The sequence below is a fragment of the Adiantum capillus-veneris genome, chromosome 6 (genome assembly GCF_014529385.1).
Source record: "Adiantum capillus-veneris isolate H3 chromosome 6, ASM1452938v2, whole genome shotgun sequence".
In the NCBI taxonomy this organism is placed as follows: domain Eukaryota; kingdom Viridiplantae; phylum Streptophyta; class Polypodiopsida; order Polypodiales; family Pteridaceae; genus Adiantum; species Adiantum capillus-veneris.
In genome coordinates, this window is record NC_140936.1 from 110451809 (window position 1) to 110474927 (window position 23119).

General features: G+C 45.0%; 1 protein-coding gene across 3 annotated transcripts in view; it reads right to left on the reverse strand.

Moving 5' to 3' along the window:
- LOC147456077 (pentatricopeptide repeat-containing protein At4g35850, mitochondrial-like) overlaps positions 1 to 23119 on the reverse strand; it is a 67852-nt gene that overhangs the window by 12526 nt on the left and 32207 nt on the right. For all 3 annotated transcript variants that reach the window (XR_015188427.1, XM_086514644.1, XM_086514645.1), the window contains exon 8: positions 19954 to 20030. Coding sequence is in view for 2 of the 3 variants with exons in the window: in XM_086514644.1 (XP_086370770.1) it covers positions 19954 to 20030 (77 nt within the window). In the remaining variant the exon portion in view is untranslated. The remainder of the gene's footprint in view (positions 1 to 19953; positions 20031 to 23119) is intronic.

The window sequence follows — 23119 nt, forward strand, 5'->3', positions numbered from 1 at the left end:
GTCCCATAAGAAAACTTAAGCCGCTCGAATGCCGAGCGGGCTCATCAAAACCACTTTGGCCGCCATCGCTGAAGACTCGAGCTCTATCTGAAAATAGCCTCACCCGAGACTCTACACATCAATGATCCTGTCCACTTCGGTGAGGAGTCGGGCCTGGAGCAGGTCCCTAACCTCGCCTCTGCTGGGCCGAGTGCCAACAATCTTGCAAATGACCGAGGTGGCTTGAAGTCGTTCCTTCTCGGCCAACAAGCTCGCTTGCTCTTCTGGCGAAAGAGCAAGTCAAAGGGCCGGCTCTGCGGTGTCGGACGAGGGGGCTTTTGTAGAGTCCCTCTTATTCCTGGCCAGGAGTGGGTTCCTACGAGAAACCGCTTGGGACCTCTACAGCAGGAGACCCACATAGACCCGTCCTCTTCCTCCCTTCCAGAGCAGCAGAAGCCTCATCACCCTTGCCAGTCCCCCCCCCTAACTCGGTCGCCATTCCATCCCCCTTCCAAGTCCCTCCTCCACCTCTTGCCGCACCCTCTCCTCCACCGCCCCCTCACCCCTCTCCTCCTCCTGCTGCCGGGTTTGTGCGCACTCCTACTGTCCATCGTTCCTTGAATAGTTCCTTCGCTTCGGGTAGGCGGCTCAAGAGAGTCAACCCTTCCTTCTATCTCTTCCGGTTGAGACCTCGGCCTTTGGGGCTATTCCAGGAGGCCTCTCTAGCTTCGACATCAGCAGACAATGGGACCACTTCAACTACGCTTTCACCTGCTTTCTAAGCTACCCCCATGTTGATCTAGAGGCAGCCTGTTTTTGAGAGCATGTTTTGTTCCTTGCAACACATGGTGCAAATGCTTTAGACTCGAGAGCGGGATGCTCTTTTCCATTGCGTAGGCGAGACCACCAGGATTGGCCATTAGACTCAGCACTTCACTGGGCGCTAGAGCTCCCCCACCACAAAGGGAAGCTCAAGATCACAGATCTAGTGCAGACATTGTGGCCATTGGCCAAGTTTATAATGACCTTGCCAAATGTCACAGGATGCAGGTACATTCTTGTCCACTTTTTTGCAGATGCACAGCTCCCTCCTTTCTATGTATATACTCATGAGGATTCTTGGGCAGAGGATGTGGCTCAGTGTCGTTTGGATGCGAACTATTCCCCATCCAAACATGCTTCGAAGATAGCTCGTTTGGCTAATGTAGCAGCATCAATTTTCTCCAATTGATTTTATGACAATATTCTCATGGAACATACAGGGCCTTGGAGGTCCACAATTTGTGCGCCGGTGTGGCCGTCTGAAACGAGTTGCAGAGATGCTTAGTGGGTGGTCCTATTGATATTCTCATGCTAAAAGAGCCTCACCTTTGTGAGAGCCGTATTCGGCATTGTGGGCAAATTTTGTGTGGCCACTATGAGACATTTTGGTCAGCTACATTTGGGCATGGTGGCATCCAAGGAGGTGTATGTATGAGCATTAGATTCATGGCAACATGCCATTGTGGACAGAGGCATTGTGGTGCCAAGCCAGGCCCAATGGGTCACCACGCAAGTTCAAGGTAGCCTTGTAGGCTTCTTGAACATCTATGCATCTAACCAAGCGAGCACACGCCGCACGGGCTGAGTTTTGGTCTCTTCTTGTGGAGGCCTTGCCTCATGTAGAGCGTTGGTGCATTGGGGGGGACTTCAACATGTTGGAGGACCCCTAGGACAAGATTGAAGGCAATCATGTTACGATTCACGGGACAGAGTTGGCTGCTTGGGAGCGCCTATGTATAACTTTGAGGATTAAATATGTATGGCAGCATGCAATCTTTGTACGGCCCTCGCATAGCCTCTCTTTCTCTCGATCGGACCGTAGTGACCACATTTGTGACATGGGTGGCTCAGTTGGCATACTAGCAAGGACCACCTTTTCAGATCATGCACCAATGATTTTCATAGTGGCAGACAGACAGAGGAGTGGCAGTGTCATGCTTCGCATCCGAGAGAATTTTGTTGCATACAGAGCTCAGAGAATAGGTTGTGGCATTGTGGACAGACAGCTTGGACATGCCTAGAGACCGTGCTGCTAGAGTAGCCAATGGCATTAGGGAGCTTAGTCGTTTCTTCCTCCAAGAGTCTACAACTCGTTTGGCTGTGACCAGGGAGGAGGAGAAGCGGCTCCGATGGGGCATTGCATCCCTACAACAAATGCACGAACTTCACCCAAATAGCCCTTAGATGGAGGGACAGATGCAGCACGCTCGGCAAGAGCTGATCACCATAGAGGAGTGACGCCACGAGTTTGCTTTTCATCGGCACGCATCTCAGTGTACACAAGTTGGTGACAGAGTTACTAGTGAGTTCTTTGAGATTGTGGGTCCTCGCCATGCACACACTAGTGTTAGTCAATTGAGGAGGCTCGATGGGTCAGTTGCGTCAACGCCGAAAGATATGCATGCAGTTGCTACTGGCTTTTACCGTGAGCTACTCTCAGTTGAGCCATAGTCAGAGCGACGAGAGGCATGTAAAGAGCAGGTGTGTGCACAGATGCCTTGCTTAGTCACTAAGGAGATGCGCCAGCGGCTTGAGCGGTCGATTCAGCCAGAGCAGTTACAGAAGGCCATCAGGGCACTTCCCCGGGGTAGCTGCCCCGGGAAACATGGTTTGACACTCAGCTTCTTTTTAGAGTACTGGGAGGTGTTTGGCTTAGACCTTTGTGGTGCGTACCAACACATTCTCCACACGGGAGAGATGACTCACAGCATAAGCGAGGGATTAATCTATCTTATCAACAAGGAGGGAGGCTCCTTAGACGAGATCCGGACATGATTGATTCTTGGTAGTACAACACCGAACTGGCCACCTTACAAAGTTAGCCAAGGCCAAAATAAAGAACCAATGAACCAAAACAAATTTCCCATTACGAGGATCCATGATATACTCGACAGACTTTAGGGTTCATATTGATATGACGAGTGGTTATCATCAGATCTAAATTGCTCCTGGAGACGTCTACAAGACAGCTTTCAGGACGGCTTTTGGGATTTTCAAAAAGTTTTCTAGGCACTGCGGCAGCATAAATTGGCTATAAATGCAAAAAAGAGCGATTTTTTTTTTTTTTTTGAGATACACTACACATCGTCTCAACAGTAGGGGTAAAGATCGACCCAACCAAAATTGAGACTATTCGTTATTGGCCTGATTTGAAGAATGTTCATGAGGTTCAAAGCTTATCTCGGCTTGTGCTTATATTATCACTAGTTCATTCGAAAAATTGCAGAGATAGTTTCTCCTTTGCATCTGCCGACTCAGAAAGGAGTTATTTTTACTTGGGACCGACAGAGATTGCAGCCTTTAAGACTCTCAAAGAAAAGTTGACTACTAGATGTATTGGCCTTACCACACTTGCAAAAGCCATTCAAAGTTTACTGTGATGTTTATCATCGCAGTTTTGATGCAAGAAGGCCATGTCATTGCTTATGAAAGCTGGATGTTTTTACGGCCCAAATTAGTAGCACAAATATATGAAAAAGAGCTTTTGGCATTGATCCATGCTCTTACACAATGGCGCCACTAGTTACTCAGAGCTGAATTTACAGTCTTCACGGATCATCAGAATTTGCGCTACTTCTTGTCATAGTAGTTTTCGGAAAAGCAGATGTGATGGGCTAGCATCCTGTCACAGTTTCATTTCCAACCATGTTCACGGACATAAGAATTTAATGGCAGATGCTTTGTCTCGGAAGCCTTGGTTCTGGCTATTTCCACGATCATCACAGAAGCTTTGAGGATAAAGAGATTCGAGACTATTGTCTGAACCAGGAGTCTGACTCTATTCAAAGACTTATGCAACATGCTAAGGAACGATTTGGAACGCATGCCGGCTCATTGACTTATCTTACAGGTAGGATAGTCTCCACCTCAACAAGGCAAGAGTCCATCATATTGAAAAGAATGAATCAGGGGAACCGGATGACAGCTCATCACAGGATTCTGGAGAATCAGAGGTTCCGACGAACTAAGGGAACCAGATGCAAGTTCATCAAAGGATTCCAGAGAAAGGGGATCAGATGATAATGCGTCTTAGGGTTCTGATGATTGAGACTGACGTGCCAATGGAAAGGGGAAGCGAAAGACGCTACCTACATGTCCCAGGGCACAAGGAAAGAAAGGAAAAAGGAAATAAGTTGGTAGATCAGAGAATTCCCCAGACCCAAGATAAGATTTTTGAAGCAGATCTAGATACTTCTTTTGCCAAGGCGCACAAGGCTCTTGAGAAATTTCAAGCACGGCATAAGAGGGCAGCCGACAAGATTCGACGCGACTTGCAACTGAAGAAAGATGAATTCCCGAGACCCAAGATAAGATTTTTGAAGCAGATCTAGATACTTCTTTTGCCAAGGCGCACAAGGCTCTTGAGAAATTTCAAGCACGGCATAAGAGGGCAGCCGACAAGATTCGACATGACTTGCAACTGAAGAAAGATGATTGGGTGTTTTTACGGTTTAGGAACGCAAGCCTAAGAAAACGAAAAGGAAAGGATCGGCTTTTTCCAAAGCTAAGAATGACTATTGTCACGTGCACATCTAACCCTATGTATACGTGGACAAGCTACTTCATGACATGGGTTTAGTTCAGTTAGATTAGGAAGTGATCCGGCACTTTTGTGAGTCTGTTCGTAGACCGTGCATGTCCAGACACTTATAGTAGATGCATATCCTCTGGTTGCACACAGCATGATCATCAGATTACAGTCAAAACCCATCAGTAGCATTTTTACAGTGCATAGACCTATTTTCCCTATTTTAGCCAATTTTCACTTATTACTTTTAAGTGACTTTTGTTGGAAACTGGGTAGGGCAAATTAGCCAAGCATGTATATAAGGAAACCTAGCGCTAGCACTTTCGGGTAGAAGAGGCAGCAAGAACCACGTGTTCAACAGGCACCTTCTCAGCAGGACCCCCACAGGACACCTAGCGTTTTTAGAGCAGGCACCCTAGCATTTTCTTCATCAGCAACAGCTAGCGTTTTCAACAGAACAAGCCCAGTAGCCTGGCGACAGAAGACTACACATCAGCCCTAGCGTTACCAGATGTTGCAACAGAGCAAAGAACAAAAATCAGCCCTAGCGTTTTTGCATCAGCCTGGCATCTCAACGTTTTGCAGATTCACCGCGACAAGACCTCATTAAGCACCAGCGTTTTCAGTTTTCAGCAGTCAGACACCGCAGTAGAAGTCCCAAACCTCGCAGATCTCACCTTCCCGCAGCAAATCCTCGCCGCACAGTCAGATCCCGCGTAGTTTGCAGATTCAGCCCGGAAAACGCAGATTTCAGCATCGTCGCCGCGTCGTCGTCGCCATCGACATCGTCACCGACAAAGAGTCAGAATTCAGCAGATAAAGGTTTGCAGATTTCAGCCATTAGTATTTTCAGATTTCAGCCCTCCTCGTCATCGTCCTCATCGTCATCGACATCAGCGGCAAGTCCAAGCATTGTAGAGATTTGTGCAATCAATAGTAGACCTCTCTTGCCATAGAGAGTGGGGCCTTCGGAGGAGGGTTTGACAACGATCTGGTGTCGTATTCTTCTCTCTCTATCTCTCAGTCTCAGCACCTTCATTCACAGTGTTCATCCACATTGTTTGTGTCCATTGCACTCTCTCACTAAAGGAATGGAAGGCTCTCCCTTCCGTAAGTAAAACGAACCTTGAGCACAATTCGGAGCACTCATCTTGAGCAAAGTTCAACATTCACTTCCGTTGCACCTTACATTGGTATCAGAGCTTTGGCAATGTTCTGTATCACTCAAGGAAAGAACCACAAGAATTTTTTTGCTTGTTGAGGTCGCACATAACCAAAGACCTCTTGGGCGTGTCGATTCCTAATCGTGTTTTTGAAGAGTGAAAGGAAACCCAAGAAAGAAGGGCTTGTCCAGCCTCCCCTTGTTTCCCTTTTCACTCATTGAGAGCGGACCGTGCACTTAGCGGCCGGCAAATCGACGTGAGGTGCAACCTTGGTGTGAGCGCAAGGCCACCAAGGGGTACGCTCGCGGGAAAGAGGAGCTCAGGTGAAGAGAAGATCCTTCTCTAACACAGATTGCAAGCGAAAGAAGAACCTAAAGATCCCAAGAACCCCTAGAACTCAAGAACCCAAGACCCCAAGAACCACAAGAACCCAAGTTCCTCGTGAACTTAAGAACCCACGACTTCAGTGTATGGTCATCACCGGAAGCGGAATGGATACTTCGCATGAGTGGTGAGCATGGAAGTGGCGAAGAAGAATTTTTCCACCAGGAAGTTTTTCTGACCCTCCCCCTTCCCCATCTACGCCAAGGATTGCACTAACTCCTATGGAGGCTTTGGTGCAGATGTTTATGGACAGGAGGATAGAACTAGGAGTGCAACGCGCTGCCTTGGAGCGCAAGCGCAAAGAAAGACAAGTAGCATGGGAGCAAAGAAAGGAAGAATTGGATCGTAAACACACAGAAAGAAAAGCAAAAAGAGAAGCAGAAAGAAAGGCCGACTTGGAGTCTTAGAGCGTGAGCATGAGCACGCACGCTTGGCACCCAAAGAAAGCCTAGCCGAATTCAATCGCAAGTGCGAAGAAAGACGGTTAGAGTATGAAGCGCAAAACGCCCAACGGATGCAAGAGTTGCTGCGACTTTTTTCTAATGTGCAGGCGCGGGTTGCAAAGGATCAGGAGAAGGAGACTCTCTCAATCTCTTCTTCTCCAAAGCACGACACACACGAATTACATGATTTGCATGATTATGGTAAGCATGATGATTTGAATGACAATGATAAGCATGATGATTTGAATGATAATGACAAGCATGATATATTGCATGAAAATGATAAGCATGATGATTTGCATGAAGATGATGGGATTGTTCACAAGGATGATGGTTTAGTTGATACTTTGTCCAACGAAGCTAACCTCATTGCAGATTCAATCGATCACGAAGAACCGATCTTGGCTCTCGAGTCGAGGTCCAAAGAACCCCCACAGGAAGTACTATGTGTTCGAATGATTAGTCAGCACGCATTGTTCGAGTGTTTCATTCTGATGCTTTCCTGTATTTTAGTCACCGTCCTTATGTGATCCCTTTTCACAGGCATGTCATATTGCACGATGAACATGATTCACTCATGGATGAGCACGAATGTATGCGGATTACTCATGAAAAGATGAAATGTTGGCATTCAAGGAATTCACATTCCATGTCCCTTCCTTGGCATGACACAGTATCAGAAAGAGCACAACAAGGATTGAGCATCAAGCATAGGCATTTCCATTGTGATTCGCCACAGTTGATTGATTTAGATCAGAAAGTCAAGTTTCGATTCCATTGTTTGCATGTGTTTGATGAACGGTTTGGCACTCCGTCTCTATGTTCATCTACATTGCATGCACAGTCTTTAGAGAAGACTAGAATTTTTCCAGTCACTTTACATCGAATGGGTATGTTCATGTTTTTGTGTTGGAAGTGGTTTCAGGAATTTTCATCCTCGGAGATTCTTGAAAAAGGTAGACGCATGACTATGGACAAAGTTGAAGCATTAAAGGAGCCACAGATGACTTTGTGTCGCTTTCGGCGCGGCCCAAAGAAGCAAGCGTCGCAGATATTTAAGAAGTTCAAGTATCTCATGACCCACGCATCAGAGTGGGCCGGCGAAGAGTCCTTTCCAAGATTCCAAACCCTATTGGCCATCTCCCTCGACGCCATACAGTTTGGTACCAGTACCTCACTTTGAAAAGGAGAGGATGTCACATGCACATCTAACCCTATGTGTACGTGGACAAGCTACTTCATGACATGGGTTCAATTCAGTTAGATTAGGAAGTGTTCTGGCACTTTTGTGAGTCTGTTCGCAGACCGTGCATGTCCGGACACTTAAAATGTAGATGCATATCCTCTGGTTGCACACAGCATGATCATCAGATTACAGTCAAAACCCATCAGTAGCATTTTTACAGTGTATAGACCTATTTTCCCTATTTTAGCCAATTTTCACATATTATTTTTAAGTGACATTTGTTGGGAACTGGGTAGGGCAAATTAGCCAAGCATGTATATAAGGAAACCTAGCGCTAGCACTTTTTGGTAGAAGAGGTTGTGGGGGAGCAGGAGAGAGAGCCCACTTGCTGTCCTATGCAATGAGAGTGAAGGAGAAGAGGAGAGAGGCGCTGTAGAAGCACACGCAGAGAAGGACGTGAGAGAGAGAGAGAGCTCGTAGAAGTTTTGGAAAAAAGCCACGCTATGTATTATTTGGGCTTGACCTTTGCGTATATGAGTAAGTGACTAGGGGGCCATTCACACTTGGGCCCCCTCACTTATAAGTCTTTTAACTTATAAGTTAGTAAGTACAAGGCACTTAGGCCTTTATTCCCTAACAACCTCCCACCTAAAGGCAATGTACCTTGGGAGATCAAAGAATCAACTAACTATGATACATCAGCTGATCATGCACTTACTCATCCAACACCCATCATCTGTCGGCAATATGCAAACCGCTCTGCTGGAAGACTCTTGGTCAAAAGATCTGCAGGATTGTCATCTGTGTGCACCTTGACAAGTGTAATGCTCTTGTCATCAAGCACACTCCTGATAAAATGATACTTCACCTCTATGTGCTTTGTCTTGGCATGAAAAACAGGATTCCTTGCAAGCATAATAGCACTCTGACTATCACAGTGTAGCACAGGAACCGGTGACTTAATGCCAAGCTCTTCTACCAAACGCATGAGCCACAAAGCATCTTTGCATGCCTCAGTGGCAGCCACATACTCAGCCTCAGTGGTAGACAAAGCAACACATTTTTGCAGTCTAGAAATCCAAGAAACTGCACCTCCTGTGAATGTAAACACATATCCAGAGGTAGACTTCCTGCAATCTGGATGTCCAGCAAAATCTGCATTTGTAAAGCCATGCACAGATGTCTCACTCTTCCCAAAACAAATGCACAAGTCTTTAGTGCCTTTCAAGTATCTCAAGATACACTTCACTGCTTCCCAATGCTTTTTGCCAGGATTGCTCATATACCTGCTTACCACTCCCACCGCAAATGCAATGTCCGGACGTGTAGCAACCATAGCATACATCAAACTGCCAACGGCTGATGCATAAGGAATCTTGGCCATTTCAGCCCGCATATCATCTGTGTTTGGGCAGTCATGTGCAGTTAGTTTTACATATGGAGGCAGCGGAGTACCAAGTGCCTTTCCCCCATCCATATGAAAACGATGTAGCACCTTATTAACATAATCTCGTTGAGATAGATACAGACGCCTGTTAGGTCTATCTCGAGAGATACGCATGCCCAAAATATGATTAGCATCACCAAGATCCTTCATGTCAAAGCGATTCTTTAAGCTTTGCTGTAATGCATCCAACTCCATGACATTTTTACCCGCAATAAGCATGTCATCAACATACAAAATCAGCAATAGAAGAGATCCATCACTTGCCGTTTTGATATACAAACAGTGATCAGAATTACTTCTTTTGTATCCTTGAGACCTCATGAATGTATCAAACTTGTGATACCATGCACGGGGAGACTGTTTCAAACCATACAAGCTCTTCAAGAGTCTACATACTTTCTTCTCTTGCCCCTTTGACACAAAACCTTCTGGCTGCATCATATAGATCATCTCAAGCAAATCGCCATGCAAAAACACTGTTTTGACATCCATTTGCTTTAACTCCATATCTTCAGAAGCAACCAGGCCTAAAACAAGACGTAATGTGGCAAGCTTTACAACAGGAGAAAAAATCTCATCAAAATCCACACCATGCTTTTGCTTGTACCCTTTAGCAACCAAACGTGCCTTGTACTTAGAAGAAGCATCAGATGTGACCTTGGTCTTGTAAACCCATTTACATGGCAGAGCCTTATGCCCTTTAGGCAAATCAACCAAGTCCCATGTATGGTTTTTCTCCAAAGACTGCATTTCCGAAACCATTGCTTTGAACCATTTCTTACTGTCTTCCCGTTGCATAGCCTCTTTATAGCAAGACGGCTCACCACAATCAGTAAGCATGACATAGTCCAAAGACGGTTCATATCTGTCGGGGGGCCTTGTCACCTGAGTAGACCTACGTACCCAATGATCCATAACAGGTGGATTTTCAGCCTGTAAACCATCAAAAACAGCAGGCTGTTCAGCCGGTTGCATCGCAACAACGGGCGGTCTAGGAGCATCAACCTGTTCCCCTACCTGTGGTGCATCAATGGCAACTTGTTGGGGCTGATTTTCAGCAGCTAATGGCTGATTTTCAGCACCATTTTCAGCATGTAAAGGCTGCTGAACATTGGGCCTTCTTGGCTGTCCATATGTAACATCTTCACGAAAAACAACCCGGCGCACTTCCTCGACCTTTGTGGGCTGTTTGTGCATGCAATTCTCATTGAAGATGACATCATTGCTGCGTATGATTTTCCGTAATGCGGGATCCCATAATCTATACCCCATTTCACCATCCTCACCATATCCTAGGAAAATGCATTTATGAGACTTTGGTTCTAGTTTGGTGCGCAGTTCACTCCGGATGTGAACATAGGCCTCACAACCAAACACTCTTAAATGTGCATATGAGGGTGGCTTGCCAGACCACACCTCCTCAGGCACCTTTCCACCCAAAGCCTTGCTAGGTGAGCGATTAATCAAGTGAATAGCTGTTTGCACAGCTTCTGCCCAAAAACCATGAGGTAATGCAGCATGTGACAGCATACTCCGAACTTTCTCTTGGATAGTCCGGTTCAACCTCTCTGCAACTCCATTCTGAGAGGGATTAAAAGGAGCCGTGAGCTCTCTTTTAATACCTTTAGTAGCACAAAAGTCAATAAATGCTTTTGATACATACTCCCCCCCATTGTCTGAGCGCAAAGACCTAAGCTTCTTGTCTGTTTGATTCTCAACAAACGCAAGAAACTTCTTGAAAGTATCCAAAACATCGCTTTTAGCACGTATTGGATACACCCACACCTTACGTGTAGCATCATCGATAAACGAGACAAAATATTTCTTTCCCCCTAAGGACAACTGTGGCATTTCACATACATAGGAATGCCCTAAGTCTAACCTGTCAGACTTCAAAGAAAGAGACCTTTTGTGCGGTGTTTGACTGTGCTTACCATAAATACAGTGCTCACAATGAGAAAAATCAGCATACCTCAAACACGGCAAATAACCACAACGAGACAGAGTTTCCATTCCTCTTTTACTCATGTGTCCCAACCGGCCATGCCACAAAGAAACACTTGGCTGCTCGGTTACGGCGACAACATGGTCACGCACACTAGATACATGCAAAAGATACAAAGTGTCCGATTTACAACCCTTGGTTACAATCCGGGCCCCTTTACAAATTTTCCACTTGCTATCACCAAAAGTGGTGTGATAGCCTGCATCATCTAGCTGCCCTGTACTAATCAAACTCTTCTTGAGTTGTGGCACATGGCGCACTTTGTGCAAAACAAAAGTCATGCCATCAGCAAAGGAAAACTGGACACTGCCAATACCTGCAATGTCACATGCATAGTTGTCTCCCAAATAAACAGTGCCCTGCACCTCACCTGAGTACTGTGTAAACCAATCCCTATGAGGTGTTACATGAAAGGAGGCACCTGAATCAAGAATCCAAGTATGCATGTCCACATCAGAACCCATAGCAAGGGTATGTGCATCCACAGAAAAGGCATTGAGTACATCAGTGCTGCTGTCACTGTCACAACTACAAGCAACATTGATTTCCTCAATCAACACAGTGCTCTTCTTGGCATTTCCCTTGTCCTTTGCATCAGTTTCAGCACCCTTGTTCTTCTCTTTCTTCCACTCATAGCATTCCCGTTTATAATGCCCTTTCTTTCCACATGATGACACACAACATCTTTCCTACGAGATTTGCTGCGTGCCCTGTCCTTACTGTCAGATTTCTCCCTCTGTTGAGACCTGCCTCTCAAGTGCAATGCATTAGAAGACCCACCTGTGGTGTTCTTCCTGTTCATCTCTTCCATCAAGAGAGAACTCTCTACATCTGCATACTTAAGTGACGCACTTGAGTTACTAAGAGCTGTCCGGAATACATCCCAACTCTCGGGCAATGTGCATAGCAGAAAAGTAGCTTTGAACTCCTCATCAATCGTGAATTTCAGCTCTGTCAGTTGGCTGAAAATAGAATTGAATTCATTGAGGTGCACTGACATGTGCGTGCCCTCCTTCATGCGGAGATCCATAAGCTTCTTAAGCCAATACACTTTACTGGCAGCACTCTGCTGTGCATACAACTCGTCTAAACGCTTCCACATGCCCCATGCTGTCTGCTCATTCTCTACATTGAAGAGTAAATTGTCAGACACCGAAAGCATGATCGTGGAGCGAGCCAACTCGTCCACTTCTTCCCATTCTTCAACCTCCATATCATCCGGTTTCACACCCTGTAACTTAATAGGTTTCGCCTGTTTCTTCTGCAACATCACATTATAACATTGCTTCTTCCATATAGCAAAGTTATGGGACCCTTCAAGCTTGCGAATGTGCAACAAATTGCCACTTTCACTGCTAGAAGCCATTCTGAGTGATTGCAAACACTGAAACCCTGTTTTGCCGACCTAAACACGCCCAAATGTGCGCAATCAGGCAAAAAAACAGCTTGCTGTTACAGAAAAACAGCGAGCAAATTTCACGCGAAATCACCCCAAAACGGCGTACATTCACTGCCAAACCCTTACCAAAGGTTTCCACAAGGTGTATACTTCATTTGCTTGCTGAAATTCCCTGTTTTAGGGCAAAAATCAGACCTGTAAACACCTGTTTTGCTGAATTTTCAGAACCTCGTTGGTGGAAACACCTGTAAGATTGACCTGTGAGACTTGCCCTAATGAAATTGCATCAAATTGACCCCGAAATTGGTCAATTTCAGCAGAAATAGGCTGCTGTTCGCCAGTTTTTGAAACCCTAATTTTGGGGAAACTGTCACCGGAGGTCGATTCTACACGGTGAGAGGATCCCTTCGCGACAGAGTTGATCGAAAACAGTTGAATATCCTTCCCGCAGCGAGCAAGAACAGAATTCTGATCTGTGTTGCGAAAATGGCTCTCTTGGAAACCCTAAAGCTCTGATACCATGTGTGGGAAAGCAGGAGAGAGAGCCCACTTGCTGTCCTATGCAATGAGAGTGAAGGAGAAGAGGAGAGAGGCGCTGTAGAAGCACACGCAGAGAAGGACGTGAGAGAGAGAGAGAGAGAGCTCGTAGAAGTTTTGGGAAAAAGCCACGCTATGTATTATTTGGGCTTGACCTTTGAGTATATGAGTAAGTGACTAGGGGGCCATTCACACTTGGGCCCCCTCACTTATAAGTCTTTTAACTTATAAGTTAGTAAGTACAAGGCACTTAGGCCTTTATTCCCTAACAGAGGTAGCAGGAAGACACCTTCTCAGCAGGACCCCCACAGGACACCTAGCGTTTTTGGAGCAGACACCCTAGCGTTTTCTTCATCAGCAACAGCTGACGTTTTCAGCAAAACAAGCCCAGTGTTTTTGCATTTGCAGCAGCCTGGCGACAGAAGACTACACATCACCCTAGCGTTACCAGATTTTGCAACAGAGAACAGAACCAAAATCAGCCCTAGCGTTTTTGCATCAGCCTGGCATCTCAGCTTTTTGCAGATTCACCGCAACAAGGCCTCATTAAACACCAGCGTTTTCAGTTTTCAGCAGTCAGACACCGCAGTAGAAGTCCCAAACCTCGCAGATCTCATCTTCCCGCAACAAATCCTCGCCGCACAGTTAGATCCCGCGTAGTTTGCAGACTCAGCCCAGAAAACGTAGATTTCAGCATCTGCGTTTTCAGCACGCCGTCGTCGCATCGTTGCCATCGATATCGTCACTGACATAGAGTGAGAATTCAGCAAACAAAGATTTGCAGATTTCAGCCATTAACATTTTCAGATTTAGCCCGTCTCGTCGTCGACATCGTCGGCAAGTCCAAGCATTGTAGAGATTTGTGCAATCAATAGTAGACCGCTCTCGCCGTAGAGAGTGGGGCCTTCGGAGGAGGGATTGACAACATTCTGGTGTCGTATTCTTCTCTCTCTATCTCTCAGTCTCAGCACCTTCATTCACAGTGTTCATCCACTTTGTTTGTGTCCATTGCACTCTCTCACTAAAGGAACGGAAGGCTCTCCCTTCCGTAAGTAAAAGGAACCTTGAGCACAGTCCGGAGCACTCATCTTGAGCAAAGTTCAACATTCACTTCCGCTACACCTTACAACTATGGCCCTTTCCAAATTCACGAGGACATAAATGATGTATCCTTCAGACTTAGATTGCCAAAAAGATTCACCATGCTTTTCATGTGAGTTTGTTGAAGAATTTTAAGGGTGAGGTGTCAGACGACAGCGAGCCTGAGGAGCAACTTGAAGGGGAAGAGAGCGAGGAGATACTCGTTCTGGAACAGATACTCGCTCACTAGGAAAGAAAAGAGAAAGGTAAAGTGAACGGCATTGAATGCGAAATGGATGGAGGACCTAGCACATTTCCCTCAGATTTGGAACTTTACCTTGACGCCTTTGGTCTAGCTTTGGCTATTCCAAGAGTTCCCGAAGATCAGCAGGTTGAATCTGTTGCAAGAAGGACTGCACAAGAGAGGAGTTACTCCGCTCCTTTGTCACAGATTAACTAGAAATAATAAAGTCACTGATTTTCCTTTGGATTTCAGGGATACTGATGGATTGACAGTATTCTGCTGGATGACTTTATGAAAGAAGTACTTCGACATGGGATCCTTGGAAATGATTTCGCACACACAACCAATGCTTGAGGCGAATGACTACTTGCACACGATAGTGCTAGAGTCAAAAATCTCTATAGACATGATCGCAATATGGAATTAGGTAATCTCACATCAATGAGGTCCATGATGGATCTAGATGCGATTACTAAATACGTTGCTGACAGTCATGGTCAGAGATTTGGAATGAATTTTTATGTGATTGATTTGATATTTCATGTGATGACATGTGATGTGATGTGACATGACTGTCGTCTTTGTACAGTGTTGTCTAGTGCATCGGTACTTAGACTCAGTGTCTACTGAATTGGTTTATGGTCTCTATCTACTTTGCAAGCGTAATCGAGGGCAATTACAATTCTTTGAAGAGGGGGGTATGTCAAAAAATGATTACGTGGGAGTATTGCCCGGCTAGATAGTACGGAAAGCAATACGGACAGATGATGTGGCAGGTTGTACGACGTGCTGACGTGGCAACTGTAAAACGCACAGACGGCTAACGTGCTGTGACATCCAGGCGAATGAGTCTAGTAATCTCCACCCCTGTAAGAGACAACGATGGTGCATCAAGGGAGTACTTGAAGGACGACAAGATGTCCATGCTGAAGCCATGTATCTAGAACCATGATGACATTTCGGAGTGCATACATGTCCCACCACTGATATGTACATTGTATAGAGCCATGATCCCCCAAATCAACTCAATGGGCACTCCCATCTCCTGTAGTCTGCGCTTCAATCTGGCTCTGGGCACCATGTCAAATGCTTTGCGGAAATCCACAAAGCTACAATAAATTTATCTCCCATGTACACTACCCTCCTCAATGATGGCTCTGTGTGTCAGAATATGGTCAAGAGTAGAGAAGTCTCTCCTAAAACCGGCATGTCCCGCTGCTCGTACGCCTTCACTCTCTGTCTATCTGCTCAACTGCTGCTCAAGGATAGATGCATACAATCGTGCCAGTGTCCAATCATAATAGTATGGTGGTTTCCACGCTCCGTAGGATCACCTACCTTGAAGATAGGCACAATAGTAGACAGTCTCCAAGTCTCAGATAGATCCTCACACATGACACAATTGAATAAAACTGCAAGAACCTCTGCCAACATATCTCTAGCGTGTATAAAGTGCTCTGCTACTAGACCATCATGATCCTATGCCCTCCTGGTCCTCATTCTGTCAATGGCCGTCTTTACCATCTCAGTGGTAAAGAAGGTACTCATTGATGGGCATGGCTCAGGAGGATCTGGAAGGGGTGTCTGTCCACGGACCATATATAAGGATGTTGCATATTGACCCCACACATCACAAGAAGTAATCAATAGGGGAGAAGAGTGCTCATGAAAGAAACCCCATGCCACTCCTCAGTCTCTACTCAAGAACAAGTGGTATAAGTCTCGTCCCATTTGAGTTAGGAATGCTCGCTTCTTCCGTTGCACAAGGTGCCTGAAGGCTATCCGAGACTGTCTGTGATTGATGACCGCTAGGAGAAGATCTCTCTGAAGTTGTGCTCTCGTCTCTCTACACTCCTCGTCATACTAACTGTTCTGAGGCATGGTCCCAGAACGCGTCTTTGATTAGGCTGAGTGTGTGGGTATGCCTCTGTTGCTGCATCATGCAATGTCTCAGTCAATAAAGTAGTGATCTCCTCCATTGAGACTCCCAGCCTGGCTGTTGTACATAGACGACTATAGATCTCCTCTGTATAAACACAATCAATCTCTTGTGTAAATGTATAGTGGCTATGTGTCCTCCCTCCTGGCACCTAGTCTAGATTGTATTGGAAGGAGACGGAAAGTATCAAGAGAGCATGATCCATTGCTACACCCACTGGTCTTGGTCCTACTGTGAAATCATGAATGCAGGGAATCAAGCTCAGATGTGCCATGACAAAGTCCATTGTGTTGGCCCCATGCCTGTGTGGAAAGCATGTGAAACCAACCGCTGTAGGAAAACATTGTAGGTCATTCAATATCACATGTGTCTCCCATACTCTGTCTGCTCTCTATCTTGTGAATGTCTATCAAGCCCCAAATCTCCTACATCCAGTTCTCTAAGCATCTCCTTTGAAGTGTCATAGAAGATTGTATGAGCATTGCCCGTCCGGGCATTGAAGTCCCCTAGGAGGATGATGTCACCATCCTTGGAAAACTCCCATATGTTATTGTTTAGGATTGAGAAAGGTGACTGACCTCTAGGCCCAGCATAGACTAATGTACTAGGGGAAAGTAGCATATGGCAATGTATAAAAATCGGCTTATGTCGGCCCTCAGCCTCACCCACATGTATCTAGCATGATCGTCTCTTCGTACAATGTGTAGGAGTGGATGTAGCTCCTCTCTGAATAATATCGCTACTCCCCCCGATCCTCTGCTCCCATGCTCAGATCATGTCACTCCGGCAAGCTGTCTCCCATCTATATCCTGTCACATGTGGCATCATCTATCCAGGGGCCTGATAAGTCTCTGAGAAGAATATAATGTCCCTGTTTCGAAAGCTATCCTCATAGGCACCCACATCCAACCTATAAGATCCATTACAATTCAAGGCTGCCATCTTCAATATGGTCCCATAGGTCTCACACCGTCATGTAGAGCGTCGCTCTACAATCACCACCCGACCATCTTTGTAAAAGACAATCTTTCCCTTCTTCCTTGCTGCTATAATCTCTAGCATCACCTCTCTCATGTGAGCTAGTTGCGAGAGGGTGAGATCATCACAATAAAAATACCTGTCTTCTTGAGGGTTGGCCTCTTCTTCAAGAACTCCTCCTCCAAGGAAGGGAAACGTAGTATGAGTGCTCTTTGCTTTGAGGACTCTCCCATGCCTTCACTCCTCTTGCCCACCCTCCATGCCTTTGTGTGTAAAGGCTTCTCCATTCCCATCATGGACATGAGGCTTGATGACCTCTTTTTCAACATTATTGACATCTGTGAGGCCAGTGACCCTCACATGTAAGGCACGTAGCCACCTTCTTTGCTCTTCTTCGAGGGTCATGTTAATGATGGCAGGTGTAGAGAAAGCCTCTTTACCTTTTCCTTTCATGGCGACCTCGATCCGTTTCTCGGCCACCTCCACTTTCTTTTGTGTCTTGGTGATGACCTCGACCCAAGATGACTCCTTTTCCTCCTCCTCCTTGATGACCCGCACTTGTTCTTTGATTGTGTTCAGCTCCTCCATCATGGAAGGCTGAAATTCCCCTTTTTCAAGTCGCCCACTTTTGACTTCAAGAAGCTCACCTGGTAGATTTTGGATGATGGAATCTTGAATGACAACTTTCTCCTTGAGCGAAGCGATCCTCCTACGCAGGCCATCTCTTTCTTCGGTCCATCTTTGAAGAATAGTGCTCCTCTCCTTCCTCCACTCTTCCACCTCGTTTCTCCATTCTCTCATTTCCTTCTCTATTGCCGACATCCTCTTCCCTGTCCGCATGAAAGAGGCTTTGTGGGCGACCGGCTACTTGCGTCTTCTTACACGTGGGGGAAGCCGTTGGCACGGCTTCTCCCATGAGAGAGAGAGAGAGAGAGAGACTCTAAAATGGTAAATTATCTAAAAAACAGCAAGAAACGCTTATGAAATCTTTTAAAAAACAAAAGGCAGATTTGAAACCCTAAAAAACAGCAAAAAATAGTGGCAAAACCCTAAAAACAGTAAAAACTGGTTTCAAAACCTAAAAAACAGCATGAAACAATGACGAAACCCTTAAAAATAGGAAAAAAAACGGTTTCAAAACCTTAAAAACAGAAAAAAACCAGACAAAACCCTAAAAGCAACCAAAAAGCAATTTCGAAACCCTAAAAACAACAAAGAAGAAGGGACGAAACCCTAAAAACGATGAGAGACCCATCAGAGACAAAGAGAGAGAGAGAGAGAGAGAGAGGTGTGACATAAGACTGTGGAAATGGAACCACATTGTTTTTTAAAATTAAGGTTACTAGACAAGCCATTTACAAGGTGGTTTGGGTAGAAGCAAGTTTGAGATGGACTTGATTTTAGGTGAGATAAGGTTGACAGTCCATTTGTAATTTAGCTAGAGTTCAATGTAATTAGGCTTGTGTGGCAATACAAGGGATGTAAATCCCCGGTTGCATGATTAGGTGCACAAGAATGTTACACTCACACTATCAATAAATGGTGGATACATGGCTTTAACCGACAATAATATGTGCCCGTTGTGATGGCATGAGTCCATCAAAAGCAGATTTTGTCCAAGTGATGCATAACTCTACTATTAAGGGTAATGCATAGCTCTAGCTTCTGTGCTCCTATGTGCAATCCTTTGCACTTGTCGTCTTCCCAATCTCATTTTCAAAAATTCCATTTGTTTTACCCACCTAAGACTGATGCAGTTTGCTAATGCTCATGTCTAACACCAAGGTGGTACCAAACGTAATGTACGTGGCGTATATGTACGTACTGTACATTGTTCCGTACATGAAAAAATTGTGTACGTAAAAATACGTACTCTTGTAAAATAAACTCAATTTACCAAACTTTCTAGGACATTTTTGAAAAAAAACAAGAGAGGGCAACAACTTCTAGAGACATTTAAAGACATGTTTTACAAGACAACCACATACTGTGTAACTATTGCAACAGACTTCAAAGTTTAGACAACATTGATGATTGAATATGCATATTAAAGCTCAAATGAGGACTGGTTTAGTCGCCCATAAGTCAGCAAAAATGCATCAAAAACCCTCAGACACGCTTTTCTTCCAAAAAGAATTTTTTTTGAAAGTGCCTTGTACGGATCGATTTGTACCGTACAGGTCGTACAGTACGTCCGTACGGTATGGAATGGATCCGTACATACGTTTTGATCCTACCTTGTCTAACACTGCAAAATTCATATCATTCCTTTTCTCCTTAGCTGATTGGGCATAAGATATCAAACAACCACAAAGAACAGCACATATCCTTCAGAAAATGAACAGAAGACCACAATTTTTGGGATGCCTGAATATTCTACTAATATGAGGAGTACATACTTCACAGCTCACCGTGTACACTCAACAAGGTTTATGGCACATGCATATACTACAAACACATGCATGCACACACATGCTCTTATCACCAAAATTAATATCCATGAAGTATGTCTGCCTGAACAATGTGGAAAGTCTGTGTCGTCCTTTATATTTTGAGGCAGAAAAACCATCAAATACTTTTCTGTAAGAAAGGGAGATACCTTAAAATCTGCGCCACACAAAAAATATCTGGCTGATATCCATCTTGTTTCAGCATTTCAACGACAATTCTTAAAGCCTGCATACATATTACGACACAACATACTAAAGAATTAAACTTTAAGCAGCTAAATTCATTGAGCTTGCCCAACCTTAAACATGGTGTGGCTCTTTCCACACATATGGCCTCACATACATTTTGCAAATACTTGTACAAATTAGGGAAGTGATGGTAATTGTTGCTAAATTAGCTAATTTCTTAATTTTTGAGTAATTTCAATTCATTCAAATTAGATCTATTTTACTTTATGTGCACATTATAATTGTTTAGTAAGAGTTGGTAGATCTACGATCTGACATAGGAAGGATGATGTACAGCATCATTGACAGAGACTCTCTTGAGACATCCAAGCACGAGTATGCCTATGTGTCATTCTAGGGCAATTAAAAGTACATGAACGGGAATATCTGCTTGACCACAACCAATGGATACTTCTGATACGTCGCAATGGCTTCAAGAGGGAGTATTCAACTATCCAGAGCAGCATCTCTGATGCATCATAGGATGGGTGGCATAGAGCATCCCTAAAGAAAAGTTCCATAAGTTCAGTGAGTGCAAAACTAGGTGCTGAAATTCCCAGTGTATCACATGGTGCCTGATGGAAGCACCAAGCAAGGAATATTCAATGGTCTGAGTGGATTCTGATTTGAGCGCAAGAGGCAAGAAATTCCCGGTGCATCACATGGTGCCTGACGGAAGCACCAAGTAAGGAATATTCTGATCAGGCAAGAACTTGAATGAAGACGGGTTCTGAGTAGGAAATGCAATTGTTTTCCAAAAAAGCAAGTTGCTTCCCAGAGAAGCAGATGCTTTCCTATGAACGAGTCTATGTCCGCATTGCATTTGTGCATGTGAGTGCATCCGGGGATGCCTAGATAGTGTCTATGTGAGCGTTTGTCTTTAAATTTCAGTTTTTATAAACTTTTTTGCAGGTCAAAAGGTAACCAGGCCAACTTCATAATAAGTGGGCAGCCCACAAAAGGGCGCCCTTCCACAAAACGCGCTCTAAATGGGAATCGACCCTTCTCTCTTTCTTTTTGTGACAGTGGTGTCAGAGCAAGGTCGCCTCTCTTTTTCTGCAAAGAAGGACGATTCTAAGAAGATACGGGAAGAGCCGTGATGGGCCAAGGAGAACCTTTGAGCCAGTAGAAAGTTCGATCTCAACTTGCAGCTGTAGCAATTGCTTGCTCTGCCAATTCTTAAGGAAGTCTTAGATCCTCTCAAAAAGCATCAAGACAAGGATGTTGTTGAGTATCGAGGATCCGCTGATCGAGATGCCAACAGGCAAAAAAGAAATGGTCATCGAGGTGCCTTTGGACATAGAAGATCTTGGCAGCAGAATGCTTGAAGAGGAAAAAAGAGAAAGGAAGGACAAACATCTCTCTCTCTCTCTCTCTCTCTCTCTCTCTCTCTCTCTCTCTCTCTCTCTCTCTGGAGATCTAGACGACCCCAATGGAGAAGAGGAGCTACACAGTTTCGAAGGAGGCTACAGCAAAGGATTCGAGCCATACTTTCTCGTCGTCCAGAGTGCAGATGAAGATGGATCTCTATGAAGATGGATCTCTACTTCCCTTCCATATTGTCTACACATTGTATAGCTTAGTTCACACATTTCACGCCTTTCACCTTTCACACCTATCAGCTTAGTTTAGGATTCCGCAGTATTTATATCTTGTTATCCTAGTTTAATTTATTTTGTTAATCTGACTTTGTATCCGATAAACCGCATTGTAACTTTCTGGTCTCATAGGTCACTTTGGCCTTTTGAAGACGTTAATATAACATTTCATCTCTCTCTCTCTCTCTCTCTCTCTCTCTCTCTCTCTCTCTCTCTGTGTGTGTGTGTGTGTGTGTGTGTGTTAATGATAGTAAAGACATCTATCTCTTCTCCATCCTATTCTCCTGATTATACCGCAAGTGCTTGTCATGTGTGCACTGCACTTGCGCCACATGGACAAGTATACCAGCCTTGGACACTCCAAGCAAGAAATCAAGAGAATGAAATGAAATGACATATTAACGTCTTCAAAAGGCCAAAATGACCTATGAGACCAAGCCGTTAAAACATAGTGAATCTGATACCATGTCCGGAATCAAAAAAAACTCGAACAAAATACAATGTGTAGTACAATGAAAGAAGAGGGGGGCGCGGGGGGGGGGGGGGGGGGGGGGGGGAGATATGGTGGAGATCCATGAGAGAGAGAGAGAGAGAGAGTCCACGGCATGGCGGAGTTCCGCGTCCAGACGCACTGGTCCCAAAGACTAGCACCCCTTTCAGTATTTCTTTATTATTGATCACATCAAGATACAACTCTTGAGGGTCCTTGCTCTCACACTTTGCGTCCAGATGCTCTGCAGAGTGAGACCCCAAGGGCTCTTACGAACATTACATGGGATGCCCAAAAGCAAAGCCCCAAAAGCTTTAGGTTCAAAACATCTTGGCCCAAAAGCTAGCGCTAGGGGCTGCCAACGCAATAGGCTGAAATCGGTACAACCTACCACGTCAGCAACGTAAAATGCGTCCATATAGTTGCCACATCATCAACGCGATTCGGGGGCGTCCTGTCACAAATTGCTAACGTGTCAAGCCACTGAAGAACGAAGCCGACTTTCACATCCCGGCCGAGGGGCCTAAACCCTAAGAGAAGCAATAGAAGCAGTAGGAGAAGATCCAACCAACTCAAGGTTCCCGTTCGATGGGGCCTAGAGTAAAGTAGCCCACACACACATACAATAAACAAGTAGCTTGATGACGTGGCAGTTGTTGTACAGGTTTTCAGATTTTGCGTTGGCCTGCTGATGTTGCAAACTGTACGGATTTTCACATTTTGCGCTAGCCTGTTGACGTGGCAAACTGTACAGATTTCCACGTTTCATGCTAGCTGTTGACGTGGCAGAGTTGTATGGATTCATGCTTTTGTGCTGGCAGCTTTTGAGCACCTGCTTTTGAAGACCAGTTGCTTTTGAGTTTGAAAGATTTTCATGTAACTGTTTTTTTATGGCCAAGGGCCTTTAAATATGAGCCAAGGGCTCATTCTCTAGCATGCTTAGAGGTGCAGACGGTGGAGTATCCGCATTGTACTGAGTTAAAGTAATATAAATAAATA